At 41.8% G+C, this 19,329-nt stretch overlaps 1 protein-coding gene across 1 annotated transcript in view; it reads left to right on the top strand.

Annotated features, from left to right (window-relative positions):
* Positions 1 to 17,314, top strand: part of TTC39B (tetratricopeptide repeat domain 39B) — a 159,378-nt gene extending 142,064 nt beyond the window's left edge. Inside the window, exons 15-19 of the mRNA XM_040417168.1 lie at positions 1,663 to 1,783; positions 2,959 to 3,070; positions 12,763 to 12,880; positions 15,067 to 15,183; positions 16,902 to 17,314. Coding sequence (XP_040273102.1) covers positions 1,663 to 1,783; positions 2,959 to 3,070; positions 12,763 to 12,880; positions 15,067 to 15,183; positions 16,902 to 17,001 — 568 coding nt within the window. The 3' untranslated portion in view covers positions 17,002 to 17,314. The remainder of the gene's footprint in view (positions 1 to 1,662; positions 1,784 to 2,958; positions 3,071 to 12,762; positions 12,881 to 15,066; positions 15,184 to 16,901) is intronic.
* Positions 17,315 to 19,329: the final 2,015 nt, after the last annotated feature.

The raw sequence follows: 19,329 nt of genomic DNA, 5'->3' as shown, positions 1-19,329 counted from the left end.
GTATGCGGAACTATTCACTTCAATGAGGGGACAAAAACAATAAATCAACTTACTTGTCCTGTTCTGGACGCCACCACTCCGGGATCCAGCAGTCTTCCATCTCCTCCTGCCACGCTATGTGCTGTGACACGACACCGCACAGCGTGAGGTCACAGAGCACCGACGTCCTCATGCTGTGCTTGAGTCACAGGACAATGAGGAGCTGACAGAAGACGACCAGGAAACGTTGAGTACAGAGCCTGGTAAAATGTCTTAAAGCTATTTTATTATACCACAATTTGGTTTTAGTTTTGCTGTTCTATGTGTTGATAGGGCAAGGTTTAGTAAACAAGAAACTTGGCATGCCACAGATTTTATACACTTACCTAACATACATTCCAAGAGAATGGTGTGCGACTACAAAGTAATAACAGGCACCAAATTTATTTTAAAAAGTGTGCCATTTATTGGCCCAAAATGAGATCGTACAGCGGTGCTTGAAAGTTTGTGAACCGTTCGATATTTTGTGTATTTCAACATAAATTTGACCTAAAACTACATCTCTTTAGAAATGGCCTTGTAACCTTTTCCAGCTTTATAGAGAGCACCTTAATCGGCGTGAGGAGTCTTCTAGTCCAGGCAATGCTCTTCTGGAATCCTGACCTAGGCCTCTCACCCAGTTAAGCCAGTGCTCTCTTCTCTGCACTGATGAGAGGCAACCACCCCAAAACAGCTGCTTGCAGATGAGGTGCTGGCTTAATTATTATCCAAGACATGTCTCGAGGCCTATTTAAAAGGTCGAACATTGACTTAAATCTGGTGGCATCAGAGGCAGAGCTTGTTTGCATACCTTCTTCAGAAAACATGACCAGCAGGTGGGCCCTGAAGACCTGCCTCGCATCAGCTGTAATGTTTTGTATTGACATAATGCTGTCAGTACAATACATTACAGATTATGTCAGGCAGGGACACACAGCATTATAAATCATTATAATGCTGTGAGGTCTCGTTACAAGAGCAGAGTCCAGGACGGAAAAACACGGTCCCACATGGAGTGTGTTTCCAGTAGACAACTTGCTCATTTTAAACTGGCTGAGGTCTAATATTTCTTACCCTTTTTTTTATTTATTTACTTTTATTTGCACAAGGCTATCTTCCAGGGAAGGAGAACAGTCTCACTAGCTCAACCGTTTTGGAAGAGTCTCCCTATGAGTCAAAGTCCAACTTTTTAACAAGCCTTGGAACTTGACCAGGAAAAATTGCCAAGCCAAATATTCATCTGCAGACAGCTGTTGCGGGGTGCTTGCTCCTCATCAGTACAGAGTGGATTCTGGCTGGCTGAGTGTGATGCCTTGAATGTAACCAGGGTTCTAGTTCTCCTTAAGACACCAGCTGTCTATGTAGATGTATTGACAATGTACTTTTAAAAAAAAATATTTTATCTACTTTTAGGACTCTTGTGAAAATCTGATGTAGTTTTAGTTTAAATTTTGCAGAAATATAGAATAATCTTAAGGGTTAACAAACATTCACAGACCACTGTATATGTATGGCAGCTATGAGGTGAGTTGCAACAAATATATACCATTTTGACTGACTTGCAACACTATATTGATAAATCTTGTCCATTGTGATACTTTGGCTTTGTGTTGACATCTTCCAAAAATATCATTTTTACTTTAGACAAGTAGAAGGTTTGAAACAAAGAATTGCTGGGAAGTCAATACCAACAGAGAAATTTGCTGTTCGAAAGTCTCGAAGATATTCAGCTGCTAACCCAGTCAAACTGATCCTGCCAGCCTTGGTAAGACTACTTCAGCATAAGATCACAAACGTTCTCTGCAAACAGCACATGTATCCCTTGACTTCTGTGTGTATTCACACATCCTTGTTTTTCCACTGACTGGGTCGGTGTGAAAACAACAGAGGCATGCACTACTTTGGGGTCCGTTTTACAGACCAAACATAACAGTTGAAGTCTGTAGGTCCATGAAAACCACTGATGGAACACAGATGCCACCTGACCATAGGTAAGGGATGCTCTGGAATTTCTTTTTTCAGCGTCGCAGTGAACAAAATGGACCATCCATGGATGAAACACTGACCATTTTTCCAGTGGTGTCAAACAGACATAAATAAAGCTACATTCACATCTGCGTTGGAAGCTCAGTTTGGGGCCTCCCTCACAGAGTTTGTCTAAAATAGTACAGAGAAAAAATAATAAATACAAAAATTGTGGAGAGAAGTTCTGCATGCAGTTATTTTTTTCCGCAAAAAAAAATAAAAAATTTCCCAAACAGAACCCTAAGGGATCCCATTATAGCCAATTAGACTCTATTCCTATCAGTTGTGTGCTGAATCCGACACTTCTATTACTTACAATAATGGAGCAGAAAAACGGAAATAGAGCTAATGTGAAAGTAGCCTAAGACTGCTTGCAGGATGTCATTGCAATCCAGACTGTACAATGGAATGCAATACTTATTGTGCCCAGCCCTCCAAACAGCAACTAAACTTTTGACTTATGGCTGACAGTTTCCATTATTGTAGCTTTTTTTGGCTTCTTTCTTTTGAGATAGTGATATGTCACCGTCTCATTCCCATACTTCTTTTACCACACAATGATCAGGATGATGGGTACTGACAGACATCCTATCAAGGATGAAGAGTAGAGGTGGGCATCCTACCGTTTGGAGTAACAGATCTTGAGACCCCGGTGAAATGCCATGGTATACAGTCCTATTTTTGCTACTGCAGGAGATTCTATCATGCACGTACTATATAATATCTTATATTACACCACAGACGTTACCGCTATCATAATATTGGTGTCAGCATTTCTGAACTCTAGGCTGACGATCGGTACAAGTTAATGTTTTGCAGTGATAGTGGCAATTAAAAATAAGACCAGCTTAATGATTGACCTTGCTGACATGACTTTGACGGTGCCTTTTTGTTTTCTATCTTGCTATGTGTTAGGAAATGGTGTATGTATGGAATGGCTTCACGATAGTGGGGAAGCGATCTGATCTCACAGAAAGTCTTCTGGTTACTATTGAAAAAGCAGAACGTGATTTGCAGAATGAAAAAAGTAAGTAGGAGTTTTTTTTTTTTTACTTAACTGTATTCTTTTAGTAAGAATGATTGAGATATATATATATATATATATATATATATATATATATATATATATATATATATATATATATATATATATATTAACATAGTACATAAGGCCGAAAAAAGACATTTGTCCATCCAGTTCGGCCTGTCATCCTGCAAGTTGATCCAGAGGAAGGCAAAAAAAAAACTGTGAGGTAGAAGCCAATTTTCCTCACTTTAGGGGAATAAAAAATTCCTTCCCGACTCCAATCAGGCAATCAGAATAACTCCCTGGATCAACGACCCCTCTCTAGTAGCTATAGCCTGTAATATTATTACATTCCAGAAATACATCCAGGCCCCTCTTGAATTCCTTTATTGTACTCACCATCACCACCTCCTCAGGCAGAGAGTTCCATAGTCTCACTGCTCTTACCGTAAAGAATATATATATATACAGTACAGACCAAGAGTTTTCTTTATTTTCATGACTATATGAAAATTGTAGATTCACACTGAAGGCATCAAAACTATGAATTAACACATGTGGAATTATATACATAACAAACAAGTGTGAAACGACTGAAAATATGTCATATTCTAGGTTCTTCAAACTAGCCACCTTTTGCTTTGATTACTGCTTTGCACACTCTTGGCATTCTCTTGATGCGCTTCAAGAGGTAGACCCCTGAAATGGTTTTCACTTCACAGATGTGCCCTGTCAGGTTTAATAAGTGGGATTTCTTGCCTTATAAATGGGGTTGGGACCATCAGTTGCGTTGAGGAGAAGTCAGGTGGATACACAGCTGATAGTCCTACTGAATAGACTGTTAGAATTTGTATTATGGCAAGAAAAAAGCAGCTAATTAAAGAAAAGGGAGTGGCCATCATTACTTTAAGTAATGAAGGTCAGTCAGTCAGCCAAAAAATTGGGAAAACTTTGAAAGTAAGGGCTATTTGACCATGAAGGAGAGTGATGGGGTGCTGCGCCAGATGACCTGGCCTCCACAGTCACCGGACCTGAACCCAATCGAGATGGTTTGGGGTGAGCTGGACCGCAGAGTGAAGGCAAAAGGGCCAACAAGTGCTAAGCATCTCTGGGAACTCCTTCAAGACTGTTGGAAGACCATTTCAGGGGACTACCTCTTGAAGCTCATCAAGAGAATGCCAAGAGTGTGCAAAGCAGTAATCAAAGCAAAAAGTGGCTACTTTGAAGAACCTAGAATATGACATATTTTCAGTTGTTTCACACTTGTTTGTTATGTATATAATTCCACATGTGTTAATTCATAGTTTTGATGCCTTCATAGTCATGAAAATAAAGAAAACTCTTTGAATGAGAAGGTGTGTCCAAACTTTTGGTCTGTACTGAGCGTGTGTGTGTGTGTGTATATATATATATATATATATATATATATATATATATATATATATATATATTATAAAGAATTGGAGCGGCACCGCTGTATATACAGTACAAGCGGAGTGCCAGCGGCTGTGAAGGCGATCCCCCCTCAAGTAGTTAGCAGGAAAAATTCCACGGCACTTCCAAGGCATAAAATAAATTCAGACATTATTCACCAGACAGCGACGTTTCGATCCACCTCCTGGGATCTTTCTCAAGCAGTGACAAACATACTAGTGCACTGTGCATATTTATGCAGCTTCACATCATTAATTAATCAAGGTGCAATTGTAACAATCAAAGAAATATCATAACATAATCATCAAAGTACATCAAATACCAGTGTATATTGTGAGTGTAATATAGACATATCATCCAACAAATATGCTTTTGGCATCCTTGCCCAATAAAACAATCATAAATACTTAAATCAGTGTATGGTCATCATAATTGTAACTTCACACATCTGTGGATGACTTCAAAATTATAAATATAGTGCCGGTGTACCTTAAAAACAAGTGAGATGAGGAAGGTCCTAGAGTGAGCGTAGGAAGAGGTCAACATGGATTACGGCGTACTGGCAACAAGAGATCACGCGCTTGATGCAGTACTGGGATTCCTGGTTCTAATCTAGCCCATCTTCATGGAGTTTGAAACTGGCTGACCTGTTACATGTGCACTTGACAGATGAAGGCATCTGTGTTGGTCCCATGTTTATATGTTCATAAGTTTTGGAACCGCGCTGCTGGGAGCTATGTATTCCGGTCACAGGTGGATGATACAAGGGTGTCAGCCCCTCTCCTCGACAACCAAAGGATATGGTCCTCCCAGACCTCCTCCTCTACAGGGTTTAAGGGGATAGGCAAGATAGTGAAGCACCCTTGAGAATGTTGTTCTAAAAGGTTTTATTCTACTTACAACAGGTCAGTAGACAAAAGGCATAAAAATACAAGATGATCGTCACGTTCCTGCCCGACCCGGGTTTCGCTACCTCGCTTCTTCAAGGGCGATGACTGAGCATGCTCACAAACGAGCCCTATAAATAGCCCAGCCCTCTCATTATTATTCAAGCGGGTGTGGTTCCCATCCGTATAGGACATTTTCAAAATAACAGTTTTACAACATATAACATGAAATCACACTGATGCAATCATTTTTAAAATACAAACATAAGAATATAAAATTATACACGGGAGTGGATTGTTACTCCCTATTGCCAATTTGTGTAAAGGCCCTTTCGGGTTACCGCTGTTCTCAATAGTCAATATATATATTCAGCCTCTTAATAAGAATCTATCCCCCACTTAATCCTCTCTTGTCCTAGGTGTATCCCAACTCAATTTATTATAGTAGTTCTATCCTCATATGCATTCCATCTACTCCTCGGATATTATACCGGTATTCTCCACCTACTCCCGGAGCGTCATTCAGCTAATTTCCACTCCTCCTGGAACATCCCTCCACAGGACGCCATCCGATTCTGGGACGTCACACAGGTAATCTCCGCCCACTCTTAGAACGTCACTCAGGAGGGCGCCACCCACTCCGGTAGCGTCATTCAGGTGTTCTCGACCCCGCCTCCACCCCTGATGATCCCATCACAAGGCATCATTATCCAATGGAGCAGCCAGGAAACCTGACGTCATCCAAAGGTCCTTAGGAGGCCAGGTAGAGAACAGCCGAACGTCGCCACCGGTGGGTCATTTTACAGTAAACATGGTTTAAGGTCAAATTCAATGTTAAGCCCTCTGGGTTGTAGGGTTCCTAGCTGGTAAATCCACTCCACTTCCTTTCTATTGATTTGTGCCAGCGAGTCCCCCCCACGCCAGTGTGGCTTAACAATTTCAACTCCAGCAAATTTTAACCCTTGTGGGTTTTTTTCCATGTGATAATTTAAAGTGTGCTGATACGCTATGGGTCATTAAGCCTTTTTTGATGGTCCGTAGATGCTCTTGTATCCTAACTTTCAGCTTCCTAATTGTCCGTCCCACGTACTGGAGCCCACAAGGGCATTCCAGTACGTAGATGATGCCCTCATTTTCGCACGAACAATTGTTCTTTATACGGAATTCAGCCCCATTCTTTTTAGACACTATCTGTTTAATATTCACCTGTCGATCTCTGGAGTTCCGATTTTTACAGCCTGCACAAAAGCCACACCAGGTAAATTTTCCTTCTTTTTTCTCCTTCACATTAACTGGGGGTTTGGCACTACGTACGAGTTTCTCTCTAATGTTGGTCGCTTTTTTAAAAATAAAAGAGGGATTTGCAGGTATTATTTTTCCTATTGTAGGATCGTTTTTTAAAACTCCCCAGTTCTTTTTCACCATTTTCTTAATGTTATCTGACATGGAGCAAAATTTGGTCACAAATGAAAATCTGTAGTCCCTATTTTCTTTTATCACTATTCTTTTTGTATGTTCCTTTTTTCCTTTTGTTTCCATCTCTACTTTCTGTATGCATTCATCTAAATTGGCCTCATCATATCCTCTCTCCACAAACCTATTTTTTAACACCCCACATTGCGTTCTATATTCACCCACCTCTGTACAATTACGGGCCATCCTCTTGAACTGTCCTTTCGGAATGTTCCTGAGCCATGGGCCGTAATGACAGCTCTTCATATCAATAAAGGAGTTCACGTCTGTTTCTTTAAAATAGGAGCTAGTAAGGAAACGTCCATTTTCAACCCGAATGCATAGGTCAAGAAAATTAACGCTTGTGTTGCTGATTTCCCCCACAAAACGTAGATTCCAACTATTGTGGTTCAATTGGGAGATAAAGGACTCGAGTCCCTCCTTTCCTCCTTCCCACACCAGGAGACAGTCATCAATATACCTCCTCCAGAAGGTCAATTTGCCTCCCGGAGTGTCCGCTCCTAGTGTGGGAAGGATGAAATTCTCCTCCCAGGCCCCCATAAAAATATTTGCGAAGCTGGGGGCGAATTTCGTCCCCATCGCAGTGCCAATGCACTGTACGTAATGTGAGTCTTTGAACCAAAAATAGTTGTAATCGAGACAATTACTGAGGCATTCCAAAATAAAATTGCCCTGCTGATTCCCCATTTTCGCATCATTTCTGATTCTATTTTCCACCGCTTCCATTCCCAATTTCTTTGGGATAACTGTGTACAGGGATGCCACATCAATTGTGGCCATCCATGTGTTCACAGTGGGGGGGTTAAGGTCTTTGATGAGCTCCAGCACAGACCCAGTATCTTTCAAATGGGAGGGGTTTTGCAGAACATACCCTTGTAAATAAAAATCAATATATTCCGTGACTCTGCACGTCAATGAATTGAGCCCCGAAATTATCGGTCTTCCCGGGGGGTCTACTGGATTTTTGTGGACTTTGGGCAGATGGTATATCACCGGCACCAGGGGGAACGGGATGGTAAGATAATTAAACTCTTTTTTATTTAGTATTCCTTTTTTGAGGCCCCCTGTTAGTATACCATCAAGAATCCGCTTGTATTCCTGGGTAGGGTTATTCCTCAGTTTTTTGTAAGTTGTTGTGTCGGACACTAATCTTGCCATCTCGGCCTCATATTTTTCTTTATTCATTATGACCACCCCTCCCCCTTTATCCGCCGGCTTTACAATTATACCCGAGTTTTTTTCCAGATCTTTGAGAGCTTTTCTCTCTTTATAGGTGAGATTGTATGTCACCTTCTCCATATCCATCTCTTCCAGCTCTTTTAACAATCCAGTCTTAAAAGCCTCCACACATTCATTATTTGAGTTTTTCGGAAAAAACTTAGATTTTTCTTTCATTTGAGTATGCAGAATCACTTCATTATTATCGTCTGACTTAGTAATCCCCACCTCAGGGTCTGCATTCTGCGGTGCAGGGTTATTAATCCAATATTTGGCCATGTTTATTTTCCGGATAAATTTATGTATATCCAGAAATGCCTCAAACTTGTTGATTTTCTGACTGGGTGCGTATTTTAGGCCCTTGTTTAGAACACTCGTTTCCCCTTCTGTTAAAATATGGCTGCTCAAGTTGAAAATCCCTTTTACATCTCCTTGCTCCTTTTTAGTTTGGGGCTTATTTTTCCCTTTTCCCCGTTTTCCTCTACCAGACTTCTTTTTTGTGGAGTCCTCATTATCTGTTCTTTTATTTCTCCTTCCCTCTGTACACCTTTTATGTTCTGATGGGGAAAATTTTGTTCCCCTTGTTGTTTTGGGTTTGGTCTGCTTCCCTCACAATTATCCCTTTTCAGTTCTTCTCTGTAACTACTACCTCCATAATAAGCTCCTTTGTCAGAATAATTAGAGTCATAGTTGTCATTATAATTATAACCATTTTTATAATTATCCTGTGGTCTCCATTTCGGTTTTCCTCTGTACCCTCCCCCTTGGTATGGCTGTCTGTACGGTTGTCTATATTGTTGTTGTCCCCTATATCCATTATTCTGTCCATAATTTCCACTGAATTGTCTTCCTCTATATCCATAGTTTTGACCCCAACCCTGTTGCCCTCTTTGGTTATATTGATAGGACTGGGTTTGCTGATACCTATTATCGGACCATTTTCCACTTTGTGTCTCATATAAATGGTCGTTATCCCTATTAGGCTGATAAGTGCGCTCTTGGTTTCTAGGTTCATAACCATAGTTGCGCTGCGGTGTATATTCATTGGCTTGTTGATTATAATTACTCTTAAAAGCTTTTTGTCTCCCAACTCCATTTTCTGGTTTCTTAAAACCTCCAGTGTAGTTCCCTGGGTTAGGATAACTATCACTGTATTCACCCACAGGTGCCGAATTTAACACAGTTCCCTCTACATTTTTTTGTTTATTTTTCCATTTATATACCATATTCATTTTATAATCGCAGAATGCAGACCCTGAGGTGGGGATTACTAAGTCAGACGATAATAATGAAGTGATTCTGCATACTCAAATGAAAGAAAAATCTAAGTTTTTTCCGAAAAACTCAAATAATGAATGTGTGGAGGCTTTTAAGACTGGATTGTTAAAAGAGCTGGAAGAGATGGATATGGAGAAGGTGACATACAATCTCACCTATAAAGAGAGAAAAGCTCTCAAAGATCTGGAAAAAAACTCGGGTATAATTGTAAAGCCGGCGGATAAAGGGGGAGGGGTGGTCATAATGAATAAAGAAAAATATGAGGCCGAGATGGCAAGATTAGTGTCCGACACAACAACTTACAAAAAACTGAGGAATAACCCTACCCAGGAATACAAGCGGATTCTTGATGGTATACTAACAGGGGGCCTCAAAAAAGGAATACTAAATAAAAAAGAGTTTAATTATCTTACCATCCCGTTCCCCCTGGTGCCGGTGATATACCATCTGCCCAAAGTCCACAAAAATCCAGTAGACCCCCCGGGAAGACCGATAATTTCGGGGCTCAATTCATTGACGTGCAGAGTCACGGAATATATTGATTTTTATTTACAAGGGTATGTTCTACAAAACCCCTCCCATTTGAAAGATACTGGGTCTGTGCTGGAGCTCATCAAAGACCTTAACCCCCCCACTGTGAACACATGGATGGCCACAATTGATGTGGCATCCCTGTACACAGTTATCCCAAAGAAATTGGGAATGGAAGCGGTGGAAAATAGAATCAGAAATGATGCGAAAATGGGGAATCAGCAGGGCAATTTTATTTTGGAATGCCTCAGTTATTGTCTCGATTACAACTATTTTTGGTTCAAAGACTCACATTACGTACAGTGCATTGGCACTGCGATGGGGACGAAATTCGCCCCCAGCTTCGCAAATATTTTTATGGGGGCCTGGGAGGAGAATTTCATCCTTCCCACACTAGGAGCGGACACTCCGGGAGGCAAATTGACCTTCTGGAGGAGGTATATTGATGACTGTCTCCTGGTGTGGGAAGGAGGAAAGGAGGGACTCGAGTCCTTTATCTCCCAATTGAACCACAATAGTTGGAATCTACGTTTTGTGGGGGAAATCAGCAACACAAGCGTTAATTTTCTTGACCTATGCATTCGGGTTGAAAATGGACGTTTCCTTACTAGCTCCTATTTTAAAGAAACAGACGTGAACTCCTTTATTGATATGAAGAGCTGTCATTACGGCCCATGGCTCAGGAACATTCCGAAAGGACAGTTCAAGAGGATGGCCCGTAATTGTACAGAGGTGGGTGAATATAGAACGCAATGTGGGGTGTTAAAAAATAGGTTTGTGGAGAGAGGATATGATGAGGCCAATTTAGATGAATGCATACAGAAAGTAGAGATGGAAACAAAAGGAAAAAAGGAACATACAAAAAGAATAGTGATAAAAGAAAATAGGGACTACAGATTTTCATTTGTGACCAAATTTTGCTCCATGTCAGATAACATTAAGAAAATGGTGAAAAAGAACTGGGGAGTTTTAAAAAACGATCCTACAATAGGAAAAATAATACCTGCAAATCCCTCTTTTATTTTTAAAAAAGCGACCAACATTAGAGAGAAACTCGTACGTAGTGCCAAACCCCCAGTTAATGTGAAGGAGAAAAAAGAAGGAAAATTTACCTGGTGTGGCTTTTGTGCAGGCTGTAAAAATCGGAACTCCAGAGATCGACAGGTGAATATTAAACAGATAGTGTCTAAAAAGAATGGGGCTGAATTCCGTATAAAGAACAATTGTTCGTGCGAAAATGAGGGCATCATCTACGTACTGGAATGCCCTTGTGGGCTCCAGTACGTGGGACGGACAATTAGGAAGCTGAAAGTTAGGATACAAGAGCATCTACGGACCATCAAAAAAGGCTTAATGACCCATAGCGTATCAGCACACTTTAAATTATCACATGGAAAAAAACCCACAAGGGTTAAAATTTGCTGGAGTTGAAATTGTTAAGCCACACTGGCGTGGGGGGGACTCGCTGGCACAAATCAATAGAAAGGAAGTGGAGTGGATTTACCAGCTAGGAACCCTACAACCCAGAGGGCTTAACATTGAATTTGACCTTAAACCATGTTTACTGTAAAATGACCCACCGGTGGCGACGTTCGGCTGTTCTCTACCTGGCCTCCTAAGGACCTTTTGGATGACGTCAGGTTTCCTGGCTGCTCCATTGGATAATGATGCCTTGTGATGGGATCATCAGGGGTGGAGGCGGGGTCGAGAACACCTGAATGACGCTACCGGAGTGGGTGGCGCCCTCCTGAGTGACGTTCTAAGAGTGGGCGGAGATTACCTGTGTGACGTCCCAGAATCGGATGGCGTCCTGTGGAGGGATGTTCCAGGAGGAGTGGAAATTAGCTGAATGACGCTCCGGGAGTAGGTGGAGAATACCGGTATAATATCCGAGGAGTAGATGGAATGCATATGAGGATAGAACTACTATAATAAATTGAGTTGGGATACACCTAGGACAAGAGAGGATTAAGTGGGGGATAGATTCTTATTAAGAGGCTGAATATATATATTGACTATTGAGAACAGCGGTAACCCGAAAGGGCCTTTACACAAATTGGCAATAGGGAGTAACAATCCACTCCCGTGTATAATTTTATATTCTTATGTTTGTATTTTAAAAATGATTGCATCAGTGTGATTTCATGTTATATGTTGTAAAACTGTTATTTTGAAAATGTCCTATACGGATGGGAACCACACCCGCTTGAATAATAATGAGAGGGCTGGGCTATTTATAGGGCTCGTTTGTGAGCATGCTCAGTCATCGCCCTTGAAGAAGCGAGGTAGCGAAACCCGGGTCGGGCAGGAACGTGACGATCATCTTGTATTTTTATGCCTTTTGTCTACTGACCTGTTGTAAGTAGAATAAAACCTTTTAGAACAACATTCTCAAGGGTGCTTCACTATCTTGCCTATCCCCTTAAACCCTGTAGAGGAGGAGGTCTGGGAGGACCATATCCTTTGCTTGTCGAGGAGAGGGGCTGACACCCTTGTATCATCCACCTGTGACCGGAATACATAGCTCCCAGCAGCGCGGTTCCAAAACTTATGAACTTGACTTTGCCAGTGTGAAACCTACCACACGAACCCGGGACCAGCAGCAGCGCAAGTAACTGTCCGTGTTGAGACGCAGGACTGACTTTCTGTTTTATTTGTGTTTTACCATGTTTATATGTGCCTCCATTGCTGAGAAAAGTGATGTTTTAATATATTCAAATGAGCCTCTAGAGGCTCAGCTCTCTCTGTAACTGCTGTGCCTCGACAGGACCGGGCAGTTTAAATGTGATCACATGTACTGTATGTATTTTGTAGATATACAGAACTGAGATTGGCAGTGTCTTCATTTATCTATTTTTTTCTACGTTTTAGATCCAACAGAATACTTTGGAGATGATCAGTGCCTTGTCCAGTTACTGAAAGGCCTTTGCTTAAAACATCTGGGTAGATTATTACAGGCTGAACTGTGTTTCAACCAAGTGATACAGAGGTAGGAGCAACAACTAGAAGACACAATACCAATGTCATCATCCTTGATACAAACTATTATATATTTTTTTTTTCCCCTTCCAATAGAAATATAGTTCATATAAAAAATGTTTAATTGAGTATATAAATTGTGACTATCATTTTCAAAGATTTCTGACATGTTACAGTGGCATGTCGATAGTCTTGATCAGTGGGGTTCCAGATGCTAAGACCTCTAAAGGTTGCTGAAATGAAGGAGCAAAAGTGCTGCACTGAGCACTGTACCCCTTTGGTTGTTTTAAGCTCACTTTTGCCCTCCTTGAAATAAGGGGGATTAGCGGTGTATGAACCGCTTTGATACAGTAGAGCTAAACACGGTGAAAGAACACAGAGCTCAGCTGAGCGCTTTTGCCCCTTCATGGTAGTGATCAGTGGTGGTTTCAGCACTCAGAAGCCAACCCATTAAAACTTCTGGCATGTCACTACGGTCAGGGCCAGATTAGGTGTTCCAGGAGTAAGGAGCAGTCCATTCATTAGGGGCTTCCCAATCCTCCACTACATGCTGGAAGACATTTAAGAAGACTTGTACACTGCTTTGGAGTAAACCAGGAGGAATTTTCAGTGTAGTGTCCACCATACCATAGCAAACTTGCCAATATGAACCAGTTGGCTCATGGCAGGTGGGGGGGGGGGGGGGAGGGGGAGGGAGGGGGGGGGGGTGGAGCACGCGAAGCGCTCTGCCAATTTTTTTCAGATGTGAACACGCTGCTTTTCATGAGAACCCACCCCCTTTCATGTATGCCCCGATCCCTTTCATGATGTGTTCTCTGTGCACAGTGTGTGGGGGATTTTCCAATTCCGCTGGGAGTTCAGGAGGTCTCTCCTTTTTTTTTTTTTTTCAGGAGCCCCCCAGATGCTCCAGGATAGTTGGCAAGTTTGTACTATAGATATAATAACATCTACTTACATACTTACTCTCAAACACTCACTACATCTACAACTTAAAAGGGTTTTCCAAGACTTTAATACTGATGACCATCAGTATCTGATCAGTGGTGGCCCGACACTCTGGATCCCAGCTGATCAGCTGTTTGAGAAGGCACTGGTACTCCTGTGAGCGCCGCGGTCTTCTCCATGCTCACCAAGCATAGCAGCGTACATTGTATAGGGTCTGTGCTTGGTATCACACTCAACCACGTTCACTTCAGTGGGGCTGAGCTGCACCTTGGACACGTGTTGTCACTGGCCTAGCAAAAGCCGAGAGAAGGCTGCGGCATTACTGCGAGGGCCACTGCCTAAACAGCAGATCAGCAGGATCCCAGTTGTCGGTCCCCCACCGATCAGATACTGATGACCTGAGGATACGTCATCCGTTGTAATGTCTCGGAAAACCCCTTTAATTATAGACCTATATGTGCTTCAGAAGCGTGGACAGCGCATTCACTATGCCCTGAGAGAAGGAGATGTACTGTACAGTGCGCACAGCAAAGTTTTCAGCATTTTTTTTATACCCCTTAAATACAGGTTTTACTTTTAGCCATCTAATTGAAGTGAATGGGATGGAGGAACTGTAATTACACTGCTCGCCACTGCAATGTAGACGGCAAGCAGGTAAACGGTGAAGAGAAGGCAGCGCTCGTACAAAGTGAATGGGGTGACGGAGCTGTAATTACACCTGCTTACTGCTGTGGTGTTGCAGTGAGCAGGTAAACCGATAAGAAAACCGTGCACATGTGAGCGCTGCATTCTCTTCACACAGCTGATCAATGGGGGTACAAGGAGTCACACCCCCAAATATCTAATATTGATGACCTATCCTGATAGCAAAAGTGGACAATCCCTTTAATTTTCACTTGACAAAACGCAGATCCTTCACGGACATCTCAACGGATTTTCCATGGACGTCAAATGGACACGGAAATGTCAATGAGGCCTAACAGTTGTCTCAGCCACCTGATGCAGTTATAATAATAAACTGGGTAATTTTGGTAAATAATCTAGGCAGCTTTTTATATGATCAGCTAGGTTGGTTTAGATGTTGTATGTACTGCAGGGGGTGGGGAGGTAGGGTCCTCGTTACTCAGGGGCCCACCTGGGGATTCACCTGTGCCACTGTGGGCCAGTCTGAGCCTGCAGTTATATGTTAATATACTGTATTTGCCAGTGGAAATATATGCATAGCAGAGACTCTGTTTTGTTACATTTCAGTGAAAAGAGGCTAAAGTATGACCACTATTTGCTACCGTTTACTTATTATGAACTGGGACTTTTGTACAAGGAGCAAGGAGACAAAGATAAAGCCATACGTTTCATTGAAACTGCAAAGTGAGTATTAGATATTTTGTGTTGTGCTGTTCCTCTATTTTTACTTTTCTGGCAGCCACGTCGTTTTTGTTCTTGTGTCACACTTAAGTCTAAGGGTCCATTCACACATCCAAATGTGTTTTGCGGATCCGCAAAACACGGACACCGGCAATGTGCAGACAAGAATAGAACATGTTCTATTTTTTTCGGGAACGGAATTGCGGACCCGGAAGTGCGGATCCGAATTTCCGGATCCGGACAGCACATCGTGTGGCCCCATAGAAATGAATGGGTCTGCAAAATGCGGAACAGAATTGCGGACGTGTGAATGGAGCCTAATACTGTTGCACATGGGTTTGCACTTTTATAAATTGAATGACTGAGAAGAGAAAAGGGAGATCAGTAGGTCCTTGCGCTTCTTGTGGCAGGTAGGTGTTGTATATGAATTCTTTTATTGGGTTGTCGGATAACGCCTTTCAGAGCCGAATAGGTTCACCCTTCAGATCACATACAAAAAGTTTTTGGGGATATGATATGAAGAAGGATCCTGTTCAGCTCTGTATCACAAAAACTGCTGAAATTTTTTTATAAAGACCAATTGAAACAATTATTTTTAGCCCAAAATGAGTAAAATGCCATTATAAATAAATTGCCCCGAAGGTGTTCATTGCCTTTTAAGTGCAGAAGTAACTGTTTAGACACTCTGAAATACATTGCTCAAAATAACCTCTGTGTTCAGGACTCTTACAGACTGAGAACTGGCTCTGGGGTACAATATTCATATATAGGCTATTAATATATGGTAGTGTGCTCCTTTAATTTATATTGGATGGGCGAGAAGGATTCATTTTATTTTTACTTGATATTGGAAGCAGTTTCAAAATTGCTGGTTACTGCTCAAGAACACTATATAATTCTGTTTTATTCATTTGGTGAATAACCATTCAAACAAAATCCTTTTAAGGGGCTTTTCTGGGACTCGCTTACTGATGATTTACCCTTGGGATAGGTCATGAATGTCAAATTGGCTTGGGTCTGACTCCCACCATCCATGTGGGTGCTGAGATCTGATATTGATGACCTGTACTAAGAATAGGTCATCAATAAGTAAGGCTACTTTCACACTAGCGTTCGGGGCTCCGCTTGTGAGTTCCGTTTGAAGGGGCTCACAAGCGGCCCCGAACGGATCCGTCCAGCCCTAATGCATTCTGAATGGATGCAGATCCGCTCAGAATGCATCAGTCTGGCTCCGTTTGTCCTCCGCTCATCAGGCGGCCACCTGAACACAGCTTGCAGCGTTCAGGTGTCCGCCTGGCTGTGCGGAGGCAAACGGATCCGTCCAGACTTACAATGTAAGTCAATGGGGACGGATCCGTTTGAAGATGACACAGTATGGCTCAATTTTCAAACGGATCCGTCTCCCATTGACTTTCAATGTAAAGTCAAAACGGATCCGTTTGCATTATCATGAACAAAAAAAAAAAAAATTTTTTTTTTTTTTTTTTTTTTTTTTTTTTGTTCATGGTAATGCAAACGGATCCGTTCTGAACGGATCTAAACGTTTGCATTATAGGTGCGGATCCGTCTGGGCACATACCAGACGGATCCGACCTAAACGCAGGTGTGAAAGTAGCCTAAGTTCTGGAAAGTCCCTCTAAGTACAATGGTCTTTGGTTTCCGCTAGTGGTAGGTACTTGATACAAAAGAATGTTTCACTAATCAATTTGTCTCATTTACAGAAATAACTATAAAGACTATTCCATGGAATCCAGACTGCATTTCCGAATCCACGCAGCTCTCTGCAGCCTTAAAGGCACCCCACCAGCAACCCCTCCATGATTAAGTGTCCAGGCTTTACAGTACTTTTGTAAATGAGCAATTCAGCTGAGAGAATGTACCAACAAAATAATTGTGTTGGTGCCTTGGCAGTAAGGCTGGCTGAATTGTACATTGAATGACTGTTATCTTGTGTGATTTTGACCTACTGTCCAATGTAGCTCTTATTTTCTATGGTAATATATTGGCATATTCTGCATCCTTTAAAGGAAAATACAGGAAAAGATGATATATATATTTTGTTTGCTGAAGGAAATAAATTATGTCTGTATGTACTTAAAGACTATTTCTAGTGCAGTAAAGTAGAATACAAATATTTGGTATTGTCCTTTGTTTTGTTTTTACTTCATTTTGCTTATTTTTATTTAATTATATTAATGTAACATGTCAGCACCACATTGTCAATCAATTACGGTAGCATGATCTTTACTCAGTACGTTAAATATACACAGTTGTGTAGATTTATCAAAACTGTTGGAAGGGAAAAATCAAGCATTTGCTCACAGCAAACAGTCCTGTTGCTGCATTCATTTTCTGAAAATTGAGAGCTTGTCTGGTTATAATAGGAACCTATTCTAGTTTTGATAAAACTCTCCCATTATTCCTCAAGTAACAATATACATTAGGCTAGTTTCACACTAGCGCTTACAACCTCCAGCAGAGGAACAGCCTGCTGGCGATTATTGTATCCGGCATAGCCGGATACTACCTTTCCCTGCTGAAGCCCGTTGATTATAATGGGACTTCGCAGGGATCGGGCCTGTTTCCGGCATTAGTTTCTAGATTCGGCCGGAGAAAAACCACTTCTTGCAGTGGTATTTGTCTGGCCGGATTCCTGTCAGGTCCCGTTATAGTCAATGGGGCTTGACGGTGCCCCGGCATTTTCCGTCGATGCCAGGTGCAGTGATCTCCGGCAGGCTGTTTCTCTGAACCCAGGATAAAGATTTTGAATGACAAGAATAATATGTGTTCCTTTCTTTTAAGCTGTATAGATGGGATACAAACCTGAATGCAAGGACTCTGAAATGCAAAATATAAACAAGCCCTGTGTAGTATATATGTATTTCCTTAAAGGGGTTCTCCAGGCTTTTAATATTGATGACCTATCCTCAATATAGGTCATCAATATCAGATCGGTACACCCTCGCCGATCAGCTGTATGAGGAGACAGTATGCACAGGCATTTCCCATCTCTCCTCCTGCTCTGCTGCTGCTTTACCATAGACATACTGCAGCAGCAGCAGGAAGAGAGACGGGAGATGGCACATGCACACTCATACAGCTGATGAGCGGGGGTGCCGGACCCCCACCGATCTGATATTGATGACCTATCCTGAGCATAGGCCTTTAATATTAAAAGCCTGGAGAACCCCTTTAATAGCTACTGTATAGGTTATCAATCATTAGGAAAAAGGACATCTGGCACGTTATTGGGGGATCGCTCACATGAAAATGCTGCGGTGTACGACTGTTCAGGCGCACGCTGACTGCTTCTTCTCATCATCTTGTATGAGGAATAGAGGAGAGGAGACATACAAACAGATCACTTGTCTTTCTGCAGACATGCTCGAGCAGAATCTATAAAAGCCCATCTGTACCCTAAACTGTAGCAATAAGCATGGTTTTCATCAGGCTTCTTAAATGAGTCTATGCTTGTCTGTTGTATATAGTAGAAATATACAGTAATGTACCAGGAATGTTCATTCAGCATTTTAGAGAGCTAGTATTTTCTGCTTGTTGAACAGAAAATTATTTCCAGAAATGGCAGTCTTCTGTAATGAAAGGTGAGCCTACATTTAACCTGTAATTGTAAAGCAGCCATACACTACTTCCTCTCATATTCACCATTAGGGCGTTGGATGTCCTCCTTAGGCCTTGTGCACAAAATTGTAGTTTTAGTCCACATCCGATCTGCAATTTTTCCGGTTCAGGCATGGATCCATTCATTTATGTGGGACCTCAAAAATGTGTTGTCTGCATCCGTGTGTCCGTCCCACAAATCATAGAACATGTCCTATTCTTGCCTGATTTGTGGACAACAATAGCCATTTCTAATATTGGGGCTGATTAAAAGTGCGGCATGCACGCGGCCCTTGTCGGTATTTTGCGAATCTGCTGTTTGTGGACTGCAAAACACATGGTCATGTGCATAAAGGCTTAAAGGGAATGTGCCACTAGGATAATTAGTATCACACCAGGTTTACCATACTTTTTATTCCCTGATCTATTGGCGTATGGCCTCATGCACACGACCGTTGTTGTGTTCCGTTCCGCAAAATGGGGTTCCGTTGTTCCGTGATCAGTTTCAGTTTTTGTTTCCGTGTGCCTTCC

Source organism: Bufo bufo, chromosome 2, assembly GCF_905171765.1.
Source record: "Bufo bufo chromosome 2, aBufBuf1.1, whole genome shotgun sequence".
Lineage (NCBI taxonomy): Eukaryota > Metazoa > Chordata > Amphibia > Anura > Bufonidae > Bufo > Bufo bufo.
The sequence above is the reverse complement of the archived record's forward strand: the minus strand, read 5'-3'. Positions and strand labels throughout refer to the sequence as shown.